General features: G+C 59.8%; 1 protein-coding gene across 1 annotated transcript; it reads left to right on the top strand.

Moving 5' to 3' along the window:
* Positions 1-9,794: 9,794 nt before the first annotated feature.
* PIGC (phosphatidylinositol glycan anchor biosynthesis class C) lies at positions 9,795-10,916 on the top strand. Its single transcript, XM_009898272.2, has one exon. The coding sequence runs from the start codon at positions 9,935-9,937 to the stop codon at positions 10,811-10,813; it is 879 nt and encodes a 292-aa protein (XP_009896574.2). The 5' UTR covers positions 9,795-9,934; the 3' UTR covers positions 10,814-10,916.
* Positions 10,917-17,173: the final 6,257 nt, after the last annotated feature.

The following is a 17,173-nucleotide window of genomic DNA, read 5'->3' as shown; positions in this document are numbered from 1 at the left end:
TCTGGGGTGCTGCTGCCACTGCATGTGAGCAGAGCCTCGGGGAGCTGGCAGGAGTGCTGCTGTGCCAGGGCACTGTGGCAGCCCTGGGAGGCACAGGTGCATTAGTCACCAGCATGCCACGCTGGAAACTCTCAGGACTCTGGCCTGGCCCAGAGGGAGCCGGTGGCAGGGTGTGAATCCAGGCATCCCGTGCCGAGCAGGGCCCTCCCAGCTCACAGAGGAGCCCCAGCCCCATGAGCCCTTCCTTGCAGCCAGCCAGGAGGGCTCCCGAACAGCAGCAGGGCGCCCGTGGGGCTCAGCCTGCTGCTGCTGGGTGGCGTGACTGCAGTCAGCCAGCTGCAGATGAACGTTCCCAGCCAGCAGTGGAAACCTGTGGAGAGTCTTTGTTCTTGTCCTGATTGCCCCCCCTGTGCTTTCATTAGCACCAGGCATGTGCCACGGAGAGCAGGCAGGCCTGCGTGCCAGCACACGGCGGGGGAAGGACGAGGGAGAAGCTCCAGCTGTGTGCCACAGCTCCACAGAGCCTGGGCTTGAAAGCCCCTGGCCAGCAAACCCTGGGCTGCCCTGTGGCAGAAACAGCCTGTGCTGCAGTGCCTGAGGAGAGGGCTGTCACGGGAGGGTCCCGGGCAGATCCCCACCGTGTCTCTTTGGAGAGCGGGGGGATAACGGCACGGGGTCCAAAGCAGCACCCACTGCTCTGTAGCTTGCAGCTCAGCCAGAAGCCACTGGATGAGCCTGTGACTTGTCAGGCTGAATGGAAACCCCCGTGCACGTCACGGGCAGGCTGAAGGAGCCCGTGGGGTCCTCTGGCAGAGGCAAGCGGGCCGGTAAAAGCACGGCACAGGTCAGGAGGGGGTGCGTGGCAGCGGGCAGCTTTGCTGTGTGCCTGCCAGCAGTGCCCACCGCAGAGCCCGCCGGCAGCGAGCTTGGCTGCCCCAGCACCGCAGCTGCGCGGCCAGCTCCTCTCACCCGGCAGCGGGCAGGTACGGAGGCTGCCCCGCCGGGGACGGGAGCGAGGAAAACACCGACGAGCTGCTCCGCGGCACCGGCGGGGCAGGAGCCAGCACCTTGCCAGCAGGGTTTCGGCAGCCTTTTGCAGGGCAAAGCGGCAGCATGGACCCGTGGCCGTATGCCCATCCTTGGGAAGGTTACGAGCAGAAATGCGTGGAGGGACCAGCCAAGCCTCAGAGAGTCACAGCAGGGGCACACAGAGCAGCAAGGGTGCAGAAAGCTCTGGGGTGCACCTCCACACTGCCCAGGGAGCTGCCTCGGTGGTGGGGAGTTCCCCGAGCTGTGGGAGCAGCAGCACATGTCCCACCTGCAGCTGCTTAACCACATCAGGGGGTGCTCCAGATGTCCCCTTCTGGGGCTGGAGATGCTGCAGACAGGCAGAACAACGCAAGTGTCAGCCTCAGCTGCCTCCCTCTGCTGGGACATGACCCCTGGGGCAGCACACAGGATTCCTCTCCTTCATGGATGCTGCCAGAGATAGGGTTGCTTCTTCAAGTGAGAGCAGCGTGTTGGCAGAAGGAGATGCCAGGTAAGGCACACACCTGCACACTTGGTGTCCTGCCTCCAACCACGACCAACTCACCCAGCACAGAGAGAGCACTTCCCAGTCCCAGCAGCACAGCGCTGTCCACAAGCCCTGTGCACGGCCAGGAGAAGGGCAGTAGAGAAATCTAGTCAGAAAGCACCAGAGGTTTAAGGAACTGCTTAGCTGTCTGCTGTAAGAGCAGGAGAACGTTGCTTAGCCCTCTGCTGTGGTGCTGGCAGGGGATGGTTTGTGCAGGGCCACAGCACAGCTTACAGCTGGGATCATCTCCATGGTCAGCCTCTGCTGTGCTCCAAGGGCAGTAACTCCTCAGCCTCCTCACCAAGAGCAGAGGAAGAGGTGGTGAAGCCACACTTGCTCACTGCACGTGGCTGCTCTCAACTGGCACAGCTCCTGCATGCCACGGTGCTGTCACCAGCTGGGGACTGATCACATACAGCTTAGACCAAACACAGCTAAGGAGCTGTCACAGAGGACAGATCACTTCCAGGAAACCCCTACAGTGACTGAGCAGAGAAAAGCCTCTTCGAGTCAGTACCCAGGAGCACCTGCCTGGAGAGCCTGACACAGCAGCCAGAGGTTTTGACTCATCACTTCTGACCTGCCCACATACTTGCCAGGCTTGTTTTCAGCCACTGATAACACGGGCAGCACAGTGCTAAAACCCCCACAGAATAGCCAGTCTGCCAAGCAGAAGCCATAATGGACCCACAGCCCAGCCCAGGGGCACCTGGGAGACAGTGTTTGCATGGGGCTCTCAAGCAGTGCTGCACCTCTGCAGCAGCAGGGGCTTGGCATTCTCTTGGCCAGGTCCCAGAAGGCTGAGCTGATGCAGTTCCAGAGAGGGTCAGCCCTGCTGTGGGGTGAGCTGCAGCCACCACGTCACCCACTGGGCCACGTCACCTGCACACCCTGGGCAGGAAGGACTCTCCCTGCCTGCAGTGCCAACACAACAGGCAGAAGGCTGCCAGCATTCAGAGCACCACAGGTCATGCTGGGACTGGTATGAGCATCATGCTGCTGGCCAGGGATAAATGCCAAGCCAAGGTGCTCAGCATGCCAGGCAGGGAGAGCTGCAGGTGCCCACCTGAGGGCCACCTCGGTGCAGTGTTTCTGAGCAGGAGGAAAGCCAAGGTGCTGCTGTTTTCCCTGCAGCCCCTGTGCAGTGACAGCACAGTGCTTGCCTGTTGCATTCTGACACTCCAGAGGACCTCAGAGTGTTGTGCAGGCTGTGGAGTACCTCCCAGAGATGTGGAGCACAATTTAACTTCTGGAGAAACACCTGACCCTGGTTTACACCCTGGGCCTTTGTCTTTCAGCACCTCCCAGCATGTGGTGGCTGCAGATGCTGAGCTTTTTCTCCCATTGTCCCCACCTGCTCTCCACAAAGGCTTCTTCTTTTCCCAGGTGGGTTTGTTTTTCACAGGTGATTTCCTTTGCACAAACTCCTTCCTCCTCTGACCATTGATCTTGGCACCTTGCTGGTTAAAATAAAGCAAATCTTTTGCAAACAGGTTCTGGCCACACAACTTTTGCTCCTTCCAGACACAATTTCCTGTTTAATTTCCTGGCCATTTCTTATTTAGCAAAGGAAAAGCTATAAATTGCAAGATTGCTCCAGAGGGTTTCCTCCAACTTTAGATGAACCCTTAACCGCTTGCAGGAGAGAATCCAGCAAACCAGGGTGAAGCTTCTGCAAAGTCCTCGATGTCTTCTATCTCTTTTGCAGCTGACACCAAGCAGGAACAAGCTGCGCGAAAAAAGCCGGCGGGGCTGGAATGGCTTTGCTTGCACAACCACGGAGCAGCAGCTGTGCCTCCGGCCGAGCGGGCAATTGCTCTCTCGGCACTCAGGGAGGTCCCCCTGCCGTGCAGGGTTTCACCCCTGGGCTGTGCAGCAGGGGTGAAGTTTGCCCTGGCGGTCCTGCTCCTGCCGTGGTTTTGCCAGGCTGCGGCTGCCGCGCTGGCCCACAGGGAGGGCCCTGTGTCTGTAGCCCCCAGCGTGGGTCCTGCACACCCCCTGCACAGACACTGAGTGCTGCTCCCACATCCCTCCTTCAAACCCGGGGGCACTGTGCCAGGCAGTGGCTGTGCTCACAGGGACCAGCTGAGGGAGAGCTGGGGGCCAGGGCACAACAGTGCTTGCTCTGTGCAGAGCCAAGTGAGGTTTACTTAGCCTGGGCCGGCACGGGTGGGCACGGGCCAGCACAGCAGTGTGTGACGGCGCCAAGGAGCAGTGGCTGGGGCAGGGGCACACAGTGACACTTGGCAGGGGCTGTGTGACCTGGTGCAGGGACAGAGCAGCTTCTCTGATCTGCAGCCAGCCAGCACCAATCCTGCCTGAAAGAGCCTGGAAGTCTGGCTCGGGCAGAGAGTGGCCAAGTGCCACAGCTCTCAACAGCACTGAGGAGGTGTGGCAGGGACAGCGTGCAGGGGCTCAGACCCCCGCACAGCCCTCAAGGAGCACAGCCCGGCGTGCAGGGGCTCAGACCCCCGCACAGCCCTCAAGGAGCACAGCCCGGCGTGCAGGGGCTCAGACCCCCGCACAGCCCTCAAGGAGCACAGCCCGGCGTGCAGGGGCTCAGACCCCGCACAGCCCTCAAGGAGCACAGCCCGGCGTGCAGGGGCTCAGACCCCCGCACAGCCCTCAAGGAGCACAGCCCCAGCCCGGTGTGCAGGGGCTCAGACCCCCGCACAGCCCTCAAGGAGCACAGCCCTCAAGGAGCACAGCCCGGCGTGCAGGGGCTCAGACCCCCGCACAGCCCTCAAGGAGCACAGCCCGGCGTGCAGGGGCTCAGACCCCCGCACAGCCCTCAAGGAGCACAGCCCGGCGTGCAGGGGCTCAGACCCCCGCACAGCCCTCAAGGAGCACAGCCCGGCGTGCAGGGGCTCAGACCCCCGCACAGCCCTCAAGGAGCACAGCCCGGCGTGCAGGGGCTCAGACCCCGCACAGCCCTCAAGGAGCACAGCCCGGCGTGCAGGGGCTCAGACCCCCGCACAGCCCTCAAGGAGCACAGCCCGGCGTGCAGGGGCTCAGACCCCCGCACAGCCCTCAAGGAGCACAGCCCGGCGTGCAGGGGCTCAGACCCCCGCACAGCCCTCAAGGAGCACAGCCCGGCGTGCAGGGGCTCAGACCCCCGCACAGCCCTCAAGGAGCACAGCCCGGCGTGCAGGGGCTCAGACCCCCGCACAGCCCTCAAGGAGCACAGCCCGGCGTGCAGAGATTTCCTCTGCCTGGCTCTGAGCCCCCTCTGTCGTGGCCAGGTCTCAGGGGCACCCATGTGAACCATGAGACCTTCCTCACTCCCAACTCTTGAACCTCTGCCATTTTTCATCTTCCAGCTTCCCACGCAGGTCCCAGAGGTAGGGTTTAGGGTTTTATCCCAGGGTCTGGCTTGCTCCCTGTGTCTTTGTGCCAGGGATGTGTCAAAGGTGGCTTGCTTGTTTCTCTGTTGTAGCTGTGCTGGTGTTTGGTTGGGTTTGTTTGGTTGTTTTTTGTGGGGGGTTTATGTTTGTTTGTAAGCAGATTAAAAGCCAAGAACTTCCTCACTAGGTGACAGCTGCACCTCCACGGAGTTCCCCTACAAAACAGGACCTTACTGACTCACTGCCCTGGAGCTGGCCAGGACCCTGCCTGGGATGCTTTGTCCCTCCCCCTGCAGCCTGCTGTGGGCGGTGGGGAGGACCTTTTGCCACAGGACTTCACCAGTCCTGCTGACCGCTGGGGAATGCCAGGACCGAGGGAGCTCAGTTTCACAGCCCCCCTGGAGGCTGTCTTCCAGGGGTCACAGCCCTGCCATCATGAGCATTCTTGCCACATCACATCTCTCCTGCCCCAGTTCCTCAACCCAACTCCACACAGCCTTCCCAGCCTTTTCCCCTGCCACAGGCTCAGGAAATCCCACACCTCCCCCGGCAGGTGTTGGTGCAGCTCAGGCTCCTCAGACCCAGCCCCGTTTCGGGATAGCCCTTCCCCAGCCCTGAGCAGCGTTGCTGTGTCTCTCCAGCAGCCAGGGCACCTCCTCAGCTCAGCTCATTGCCTGGCAGGCTAACGAGTTTCTCCTGTCCCTGGCTGCTATGCCTCTCTTCCCACCACCCTTATTCTCCCCTGAAAGCCCCTGTGTCTTACCCAGCCTGTCCCCCATGCACCTGGGATGCTGCCACGAGAGAAAAAGCAAGTGACTTACTAGGATTAAGGTCCTCTCTGTCCTGGACAGGGGCTGCTCACCCAGAAATGCCTCCAGGAGATCTCCAGAAAGGTCCTGGCTTGCACCCTGGGCCGAGCTCCTCTCCACAGGGCAGGCTGTACTCTGGAAATGACCTGCCTGGGACAGGGAGCTCTGACTCTGGACCTGGTGACATCCTTACCAGGAGCTCCTGGTGCTCCCATGTTGTCCACCCTCACGATGGAGGCCTGTGGGCATCGTGGCATGCACCCTGCCCTGGATGCAGCAACACAACTGCAGCACATGGCTAGGGCCAGTGGCGTCTCTGAAGAGCCCATATGGGACAAAGCCTCCCTCAACCAAGCTCGCAGGGAGGCTTCCTGGGAGGTGGAAGATGCGAAGGGTGAGAGGGCTCAGGAGTCTGGGCAGCTTCAGCTGGGTCTGGGCAGTGAGCCATGGGCAGGAGCTGTGCCTGAGGGGGCCCAGAAGCAGCCCTTGGTGACACAGGCTGCCCACAGCAAGGGCAGCTCTGCCCAGGGTATGCCACTGCTGGTGGCCCAGGCCCACCTGGGACCAGGGTGTGGACCTGTACCCAGGAAATCTGACCTTCAGGCAGGGAAGGGAGCTGCTTGGGTGAGCTGGAGCAGCACTGTATTCCCCCAAGCACTGCTGTGGGAGACCCTAGGGCAACCAGCTCTGCGTGCCCCAGCATCTCCCTGCCCCCCACCAGGGCTCAGCCCAGCTGCGAGGCGCTGGGTTGGTGCTGTCCCCCTGCCTGCGGGGGACTGAATCTAACAAAGCCTTCAGTAGGTGGCTGCAGGGAGCAGACACAGCCCCTGCCGCAGGGCCATTTAAGGTAGGAGACAGTCTCCGGGCGTGGGAAAACTCGCAGCGGAGCTGCGCCGATCTGCCCCTGCACAACATTCCTGCGGGGGGCTGGGGGATCGCTGGGCAGAGAACGGGACCCAAGTGGTCATCACTGCACCCGCAGGAGGCCTCGGCACAGCTTCACCACCGCAGCCCAGCACAGGCAGCACAGCTCTGCCGCAGAGGGACAGCAGAAGGATGCAGCAAACGGCCAGCAGCACTGCAGACGTGCCGCTGGGGCAGCCCTGTCCCCGGCGGGGGAGAAGCCAGATGCGGGGCAAGAGCCCAGCTGAGACGCATGGAGAGGTGCAGGGTCTGCCCTCATCCCTGCAGCCTCAGGCGAGCCCACGGCCCGAGCAGGGTGTGCTGTACCTCTGCAGCACCAGTGAGGGTCCCAGCCTGGGGGGCAGCAGACACAGCTGCAGGCAGCTGGCACCGCGGGGGGGTGCAGTGCCCCTTGGTACTTTGCTATTCAAATATCTCCAGCGCAGGCCCAGGTCAGTCACAGCTATTGCCATCCCAGCCTCTCACCTTTTCCAGCCTGCTTCCCACGCAGCCCTAGCAGTGTATGCAAACATTTGGAGCCTGGCAGACACTAAACCAACTTGCAGTGGCATCCCCTGTGAAGGGCAGGGCACAGCAAGCCAGCCCCCAGCACGCATGGAGTCTGCAGTGCTGCAGTGTGCAGCTGCTCCTTGCTGCGTTCCCAGAGGGGCTCAGCACTGCCAGCCTGCAGCTTCCCCCGTGGCCAGGGGCCCCTGGGGACACCTGAGCATGAGGTGAGGGAGGTCCTGCTGCAGGCATCAAGCTGCTCACAAAGGCCTCCGTGACCTTAGCTCCTGCTTGCCGTTGCCAAGAGAGCTCTGCCAGCCCCACGGCCTCAGGAGGGTGGCAGGTGGCTGCAGAGGGCAGGTGGCCCTGCGGGTGACGTGGCAGTCCCGTGGTAAGTCTGTGCAGACAGGGCAGTGGCTCCTGGCAGGCAAAGTCTGGGCTGGGCAGGGCCGAGCTGCCCTTTGCACTGTGGGTGGTACCTTCCCATCACGGCAGGGCACAGCACACACTGTCCCCCAGGCAGGGACACGGCCACAGCACAGCAGCTGCCTCGCACTGGAGCCCCCTGGGGTCTCCCAAGCACCAGGTGAGCACAAGGCCCTGTGGGGCTTGACACTTGGTTGGCACTGCCAAGGGTGCAGGACATCTGGGCACCCCGTGGGGGGCTACCGCTGCTGTGCTGGCATCTCCCGGAGGAGCTTGGCTTTGCCACACCACGTGGGGATGCTGTGAGCCGAGAAGCAGCAATCTCCTTCCTCTCCCTGCCTCCCAGGGGAGCTGTGGTGGCTCCCAGCAGAGGAGATCTCCAGGGGCACCCTTGTGTCTATTCTCTCCCCATGGGGTTTCCAGACTGGCCTGGCCACATCGAGGCAGCGTTGTGCCCCAGCCCACTGGTGCCAGTGCCCAGAGCATCATGGTGATGCCCAAGAGCCAAGTCACACCAAATCTGACATAAGCCACTGGCAAGAGCACAGCCTCATCCTGCCTGCGCCCAGGGGAGGTGGCACCCCTCTGCCACAGAACTTCTCTGGGAAGCAGGAAGGGCGCACTGCCCCTGAGCTTTTCCTCTTACGTGCCCCAGCTTTACTCTGTGATGCTGGGAGAGCAGCATTTCGTGCAGAGCCCTGAGTTCCCAGGCCCTGGGCCCCGAGGCAGCGCCAGCAAGCGCGGCAGCTGGCAGCACTCCCTGTCCCTGCGGGCACCACACGGAGCCACACAGGTGGCTTTGTGCAGGGCTGGGGGCTTTTGCCTAGGGCAGCTGGGACTGAGTCCAGCTCCAGCCTGGCTTGCAAGCTGCCAGCTTTGCCCCTTAGTGTGGGGTACCTGCACTGGGTGAGCAGCCCCTCCTGTCCTGGGGGAAGTGCAGTGATAGAGAGCTGGCACAAGGCACATTTCAGATGTCACCAGGGGGTGTCTCAGCCTGAGGTGTCCCTCAAAGGCACACAAGCAGCAGGGGGGTTACCTGCTGCTCTGCACATACGTGGAGGAGGTGGGGTCCTGCTTGTGGTGTCCCTGTGGCAGGCTCTGGCTGGCTCCTGCCCATGAGAAGGGAAAACAGCTCTCAGCTCTTCGCTTGCTCCCCCGTGACAGAGCAGCCACGAATGCCCCTTCCTGAAGCACAGACAGGGCAGTGTTTGAGGCTTCTCTATCCCAGGCTGAGGCCTCTTGAGTGAGGCCAAAGTAAGCAGCTCCTCTGCAGCAAGCACCTCTCCTGGGCTGGGAAGGCTCTGACCTGAGCACAAACAAACACAGACTTGTGGTAAACTCCTCTTGCCTCTGCAAAGCCTCCCCTCATCTCTTCTTGTTCCCCACTCCCCTCGCTGCACACCAGCTCAGTCCCTTGGGCGAGGGGATGGGCAGCACAGGAGATGGGGTCCCTACAGGGCTGGCAGGCCTGGGGAGCAGGGCAGGACCAAGCTGCCAGCAGCCAGGAGCTGCAGGGGACGGGGACCTGTGCTCACAGTATCACACCCACAGGGGTGCTGGAGCCTGGTTTGGCCAGAAAAGCAGGCATCCTGCTGGGGCCGGAGCAGCAGGACTTGTGCCAAGGGCTGGGGCCACTTGCTGAGCAGCAGGGCTGCACTCACGCAGGAATGTCTAAGCAGAGAGGAGCAGACCAAACCCCACCAACCAGCTGTGCCCTTCTTGATGCCTGCTTCAGGATGGCACATGGGGGCTGCCAGAGGATGCCCCAGCAGCTTTTTACCACCACGTGTGGGTACAGAAAGTGTGGAAGCCACAGCAGGGAGAGCTCTCCTTTCAGTATCATAGAATCACAGACTGGATTGGGTTGGAAAGGACATTATAAGGTCACCCAGTCCAACCCCCCTGCAGTGGGCAGGGACCTCTCCAGCTAGAGCAGGTTGCTCAGAGCCCCATCCAATCTGGCATGGGTCGTTCCCAGGCATGGGGACACCCGGGACAGTGCTTCACCGCCAGGAGCCTCCGGCCGGCAGCACCTGCCGCAGCTGCCCCTCGCCCCTTCTGGGGACGGGCAGAGCAAGGAGGCCGAGCAGAAGCCCGGGTGCGGGATTAGGGCTGTGGCACCCCGGATGCCCAGAATCCCGGTTCGGAGCTGGCCCGCAGCTAAGCCTCCCCGCGCCGCCGCGCCGCCGTTCCGGGGCGCGGCGCCCCGTGGGTGCGGGCTCCCGCCGGCAGGTGGCAGCCCCGAGCGCCCGGCGGCCCTTGCGCCGCCACCGGGGGCCGGCGGAGACTGCGGCGGCCGGGCCCAGCCCGGGGCCTGCGGGGCGTCAGCGGGGGCGGCGGAGCGGCACCCCCTGCCCGGTGCGGGGGGGATGGAGCCGGTGCCCGGGCGGCGGTGGCAGAAGGTGCTGTACGAGCGGCAGCCCTTCCCCGATAACTACGTGGATCAGCGGTTCCTGGAGGAGCTGCGGAAGAACGTGCGCGCCCGGCAGTACCGGTACCGGGCCGTCGTCTTCCAGTCGGGAGCGGTGGTGCAGCAGCTCTGCAGCGTCTGCGTCTTCGTCGTCACCTGGTGGTACATGGACGCCGGGATGCTGAGCCCGCAGGGGCTTTTCGGCGCGGCGCTGCTCTCCTCCCTGCTCGGGTATGTGCTCTTCGACGCCGTGGACGGCGGTGCCGGGCGGCGGCAGAGCGGCCGGACGCGCTGGGCGGACCTCAAGAGCACGCTGGTGTTCGCCGCCTTCACCTACGGCTTCTCGCCGGTGCTGAAGACGCTGACGGAGTCCATCAGCACGGACACCATCTACGCCATGTCGGCCCTGATGCTCCTCGGGCACCTTATCTTCTTCGACTACGGCGCCAGCGCTGCCATCGTCTCCAGCACGCTGTCCCTCAACATGGCCATCTTCGCCTCCGTGTGCCTGGCCTCCCGCCTGCCGCGCTCCCTCCACGCCTTCGTCATGGTCACCTTCGCCATGCAGATCTTCGCCCTCTGGCCCATGCTGCAGCAGAAGCTGAAGGCCCAGATGCCCCCCTGCTACGTGGGGGTGACTCTGCTCTTTGCCCTGGCAGCGCTGCTGGCGCTGGCCACCGTCTCCAGGGTGGGCGCGGTGCTCTTCGCCTCGCTGCTGCTTGCCGTCTCCTGCCTCTGCCCTTACTGCCTCATCCGCCTTCAGCTGCTGAAGGACAACATCCACGGACCCTGGGATGAAGCTGAGATCAAGGAGGACCTCTCCAGATTCCTCATGTAGGCCTGGCCCAAAGTGAGGAAGGGACCTTCTCTCCTGTGAGCAGTGCAAAGCCCTTGCTGGGGGACAGCCCCAGGACAAGGCCACCAGCCCAATAAAGCCTCTCACACAGCAGGGGACACCGTGCTTGCATTCCCCTCAGCATGTTTCCAGATCTGACCTGCTCGGTTCTGGCGAAGGAAGGAGTGGAAGCCCAGCGTGGCTGGTCCGTGCAGCAGCCCGGGGCGCAGGCAGCGTGACAGCGCTTTGCCCGCACAGACCCCGAGCTGCACTGGGGGTGGGCACAGAGGGGGTGTGCATCCCCTGCACACAGCTGCATGTTTGGGTCAGCTGTGCCTCACAACATGCCCATGGAGGTCCTCGGCCCCAGGGACCACGATGCTTGCTATGAGGAGTAACAGCACTTCCCCGAGAGGTCTGGGGGGAGAGAGGGCTGGGTGGGGTAGTGTGGGCAGAGTGGAGGTGCAGGGTGGTGGCTGCTGCTAGACCTGCAGGACTGAGCACCTGGGATGGGTGCGGTGTAGAGCTCTGCTGACCTGCACCCCTCTGGTCACCAGTGCCAGAACAGCCTCACAGCAGTGCCAGACACTACATCACCCAAAATCCTGCAGCCAAGAGGAAGGTGAGGGGGCAAGATGCCTTCCTCCTGCCCCTTACCCCTCCCCCAGGGGTGGCGCTGGCCAGAGGGATCAGCACAACAGAGACCCGCAGGGGTGCACCTACCAGCTGGGGAGATGCCAGGGGGCTGCAACAGGGGCAGGGCCCAGTGAGGTGCAGTCCCGTGTCTGTCTGCCTGTCCGGTGGCTGGCTGTCGAGCACGGCACACACCGCAACAGAGGGCGCCCTTGGCAAGCAAGTCGCGCTGGAAGAGCGGCCGGCCCAGGTGCCAGGAGGGCTTCCTCTGCTTTCCCTGTCCCTGCTCCCATCTGGCACCATCCCTCGGCAGCCCAGCCATGCAGCCTGGGCACTGTGAGGAGCAGAGCACACAGAGCCAGCACCGTGAGAGGGAAGGAACAGACACAGCTGCTCCAGCTGCACCCCACAGGGATGCATCTGGAGTCCCCCAGGTTTTCAGGGAACCTCTCTGGCAACCCAGCGCTGCAGCAGCTCCGCTTCCTCCTGGATGCACCCCAGCCCGCTGAGCACCGGCGGCTCACCCCGGCGAGCGGGAGCTTGCCGTGCCCTCCTCCGACTTTCTCGGAAATGAGCAAGCCCCAGCGGAGTCCCCAACACCTCCAGTGCTTTGTTAGCGCTCTTGCCAAGCGTGAAATGTTGCTGCTGTCGTCATGGTGATGACTACATCTCGGTTTGGGTTTAATTAAAACCTGTGGAAGTTCAGAGCCCGTGCTGCAGCCGCGCAGGGAGCACAGAGGAGCCAGATGCTCACGGTCAGGATGACATTTCCCAGCCCCTCGGCAAGCAGACTGTTTACTCTCTCAGAGGCTTCGCAGAAAGTGGATCAGCAGCCAGGATGTCCCACCGCGGGCTGGGCTGATGCCATTGTAACGCTGCCGTTCACAGCCCATTCGCGGAGCCCATCGGTGGGGCAAGGCCTGAGTGCAAATCACATCCTGCCTGCCTGGCTCCTCTCATGGTGGAGGCTACCAGAAAGCAGTTTCTGCTGCACCCTTTCCCCCTAAGGGGAAATACTTCCCCAAAAATACTCTTCCCAAATTCAAACTCTCAGAACCAGCTCTGGGTTAGGAAAAGTGCAGACACCCTGGGTGGAGATGGGCACAGCCTGCCAGTGCCACCTCAGCCACAGCTGGAACCCAGCAGCTCACCTGTGCTGACGCCCTGGGCTTTGGTAGATGCAGCAGGACAGTCTGCCCAGCTGCAGGCAGGATGTGTCCCATCCAGCCCCCTGCAGGCAGTTTCAGCCCAGCCCACAGCCCCAGGTGTCTCTGCTCCACCCAGCTCCTTCACTTCACCTCCTTAACCTCAGTCCTTGTCCAGAGATCTGGGAAAAAGCTTAGCCCTCACCTCAGCTTGCCCACACAGATACCCTGCTCTCCCTAACCTGGGAGATGAAAATGTAAAGCCCAGTCCATGGCCTGCACACACAAAGGGACTTGGAAGGAGAGAAAAGTGCAAGAGAGACACAGGGACCATAGGAGTCACAAAGGCCAAGCAGTTTCCTTTGGCCTTCTCTGACCTGCTGAGGACACGTGCTCTGCACTGCTGCTGAGGTATTTAGGATGTTCAGTGGCTGGCCATTACATCTTCAGGCCTGAGGTTAGGATATCCTCTGCAGAACACCTCTGCCACAACTCCACATCCAGCCCAGCAGTGAGGCTGGCTGCCTTCTAAGCTTTCATTACCTGAAGGTCTGCAGCTTCTCTGATGAAGCACAGGCTGAGACCAAAGAAACAGGTCCTGCTCCATCTGCATGCAGACAAATCCTCACCAACCACCTCTAAAGAGTTCAGTGTTACATTACCAGCAAGTGCAGGACCACTGAGATCCAAGTGCTTCAGTGGGACACTTTCTGTTGATTAGAAGCTGCCCAAATGCAAGCAATTGTAAACTGGCTGGGGATAAGCCTTGCTCCTGGGGGAGCTGCTGACACATGCACTTTGGAAGCTCCCATCTACGGTCCCTGCTGCAGAGGAAGGCAAGCATCAGCCACCCACACTGCTGTCAGGGGGCCATGTCCCTCCCCCCCAGGGGGCCTGCATCTGGAAGCCTGGAAAGAGTGAAGCTTTAGTCTTTGAAGGCAAGACCTTTCTATCTCTTCAAGTCCCACAGTAATCACTAAGCTTTTCCCAGCTTTCTGATGTGAGAGGCAACAGCAACAATCGGGAAACCATCCTAACCCATCCATGGAAAAGCAGCCTAGGACATGGAATGGCACCAGCTGGTGCACACCCTTGGCCACAGAACATGGCAGGGGGAAAGCAGCACAGGCAAGGCTGAACAGCTTCAGCAAGTCACCCTGATGCTGAGCACTATGCCAAGGCTTCCCAGCACACCAACGCTCTTCTCTTTCTACCTAGGAGATTTTAGGAACAGCTACCCCAAACCCATGAGGTCCTGAGTCCCCACAATAATTGTTATCAAATGTTTCAGAACAAGGTAGAGGTTTCTGTGAAAGGTTTAACACCATAAAATGCCCCCAGAATGAATTCTGTGCCTTTGAATCTACTGAATGGAGGCCAGCTGGCAGCCAGAAGGGCAGCAGCAGCTCCTGGTTGGGGTGCTAGAGGTAAGGCCACACAAGTGCTGTTGGTTCATCTGCCAGTACCATGCCTTATCCCAGAGAGAACGCAGTGAGAGCTTCTCCCAACGAGGAACAGACTTTTGAACAACCTGAACGAAAAACAGCTTGTGAAATCCAGCCTCTTCCCATCCCCTCTTACCTGATGGGTGAAGCATGGCCAGAGCCTCCTCAAGGGCTTGGTGGATGCCAATGCTGTTGCTTCTGCAGTAATCCTGAAAATACACAACTCCTGAAGTCTGCTGAGGTTTTTATTCCTCAGTGCCTGATTGTGGTGAATTTATTCCTCAGTACCTGACTGTGATGAATTCCACAGCCAGAGTTCCCCTGCTCATCCCCCACTCTTGGGACAGCTGTTGATGGGACTGCTAGGAGGCTCTGTTTCTCCCTTTCCCCAGGGCACACTCTGTGCTTTCCAGCTGCAGCAGTTCCTAGTTCCAAAGGTCCAGCAGGAATGATTGTTTAACTCCCTCTTCTAAGAGCTGCTGCACTTGGAGGTTTTTTCCCCCCTTTTTACTAATACCATTGCTGTTTCTTGTACTCTACCAAAAGACAAAGTCTAAGTGAGAGTCTGCAGCTGCCTGGCCTTGCACCCCTTTATAATCTGAGCAAACCCCGTGTCTGGCATTCACTATCACGTGCAGGTGGCTCAGCAGCTCCCTGGGCATACCAGAGATCAGCATGGAGCTAAATCAGCTGCAACAAGAGGAGCTGCCTGAATTCAGCAAAGCTGGCTTGAAATCAAGCCCAGGCTGTGGTTGTCAGGCTCCCTCCCCACACAAGAAGCTGCAGACCTGCCCCCACCCCCTGAGCAGCACCACTGCAGCTCCCTCTCACCCTGAACTTCCTACTGGGAGGAAATGTCTTGGTTGTGCTACTGAAACAGGCTGGAATCGGATGCTGCATTGTGCCCCCAGTCTGTACCTGTGCAGCACCACCTCATTTACCTGCGTGGTTTGTGAGATATCCCTCCCTGGGGGAAGGGAAAAAGTCAGCAAAACTCTGCATTTCCCTTTTTTTCAGACTAGCTCTTCATGTACTTCTCTGGCACCCCAAACAAGCACACCCTCTGAATCTTAAATCCCAGATTTGACCTTTCCCATGGGGACAGACACATTGGGAATCCCAGAGGTAGCTACTCACAGCTCTTTGGGCTCAGATGATCCAATGAGGTTGGCTCACAAAGAATTCAGAGGTTTAGCTTAAATTAAAAAAAGGTCAGAGCAGCTGTGATTTATTTATAATTTTGCAGACTCATCAGTTTGGAGCCTTCTGCAATCTTCTCCTTTGACTTCCCACTCAGCCAGGTGCTGCTGCTGTGGTGTTGGACATACTTTAGCAGCAGCTGGCTGTTCTTCCTGCTAGTGCTGAGCCAAAGCATTTACACAGAGCAGTCCTGGTGGTCAAGGAATTCAGAAGCAGTAGTGGGATCCCAACAGAGTGCCCTTTCTTCCACCACCTTGTGGAGTGGGAGTCTTGACAGAGCCCAGACAGTTTCTTCCACGGGGTGTGAACGGCTCCATTTGAGGCTTCAATACAAAACCAGCGCACACTGGGGTTGGGGTTCTGGGTGAGAATGTCAGTGTTCTTTATATGCAGAGACTTTTCGTTGACATCTGAAAATAAAATCTTTCCTTTACAAATTGGCTGGTGCAAATTAAAGATAACCTTGGACAAAGAAAAAGGACAGAGTGTATATAACAAGAAATGTGTGTGCTAGGATGATCTTCCTGGAACAGCTGGTGGAGGCCGCCTAGGAAAAAGGCAAAAAATGACCCAAAATGGAGGGGAAGGGGCAGGGACAGAGAGTGAAAGCAAAAGGCCAAGGGACAATAAATCCACTCATAAACAAAATGATCTTAATCAAAGGGGTTAGGAGCAAAAGGCCCAGAACATGCACATGAAGGAAAAGAGCAAGAGCAAGATTAGCATCAGCTGGCTACCAACACAGCCTCGGCTTCCACCCTCACCCTTCCCATCTGCCTGGCTGGCGCCAGAGCACTGGGGACAGTCACAGCCAGCCTGGAGGTTGCTGGTCAGAGGCCTTCTCATTTTCTTGCAGCAGATAGCATCCTCTGGAAAAGCTTTTTCCCAGCCAGCCTCAAAAATTGCACCACTGCCTGCTTCAAACACTGTTCTTGGAGCAGACCCTTTCTAGCGGGCTTCTGCTGAAATCAAGGCTGATCCAAATGAGAAGGCCAAGGGGCTGCAGAGGTATCTGGAGGGAGCACTGCTGGGGAAGATTAGCAACGTGGGTGATGACAGTGCAGTGAATCCATTGCCAGCCCTAGAGGAGAGACCCTTGGCAGCTGATGGCCCTGTGCAAAGGTCAGAGGAGCGTGGGTGCTCTTCCTGTTACCCAGCAGAGAGCTGCTGAGCTGTTGCTGACCAGCGTGCCAGGAGCCACACTCACACAGGGTCCGTAACGTGCTCCAGCTGGATGGGACACGTGTGACACTGCTGTGCACTGAGGGGGAAGGCACAGGCTGCCCCAGGCATAGCCACTGCAGGCTATCAAAAAAGACAAGTCTCCAATTGTGACAGCAAGCAAGCAAACACAAGGGAGGTGCTGCTGCTTTGTTCATCCTACTCTTTGCTTCCCCCTATCCCAAAACCTGTCAGAGGACCAACCTAATGGCTGCCACACTCAGTAAGAAACATCCTCCCCCCTAAGAAGCTGTTGTGCTTCTCATGCTGTGCAGACCATCTCCTCCAAGCACCAATCCCAGTTCCTTGGCTCACTGATCTGAAAGAGGAATTGAGTAACAGAGACATCTGCACATTCGTACACAGCCACTCCAGGGGGAAATCCCTTCCAGACATAATGCATATACATGCACTTTTACCCCAGCTCCTGCTCTGGAGGAGTCAGCTTCGCCTTCTACTCTGCTCTGAGCTGCCCCAAAACCATGGGTTCCCCAGCAGTGAAGTGAGTACCAGACACTGCTTGACAAACATTCATCCATCTCTCAGCAAAATGTCTCTGTGGCACTCTTGAGCCCCTCACAGGGCAGCAGCCTGAATGCTTCCCATGGAGTACACCTCCCCATCTCCCACTTCAAGGACAGCTCCACTGAGCTCAGGGCAACGTGCAGCTCTGACACACCCTCGCTGCAGGCCAGCAGAGGTGGAGCGCGGTGTGCTGA

Source organism: Dryobates pubescens, chromosome 11 (assembly GCF_014839835.1).
Source record: "Dryobates pubescens isolate bDryPub1 chromosome 11, bDryPub1.pri, whole genome shotgun sequence".
NCBI lineage: Eukaryota > Metazoa > Chordata > Aves > Piciformes > Picidae > Dryobates > Dryobates pubescens.
This window is presented reverse-complemented; position numbering and strand designations above follow the sequence as displayed.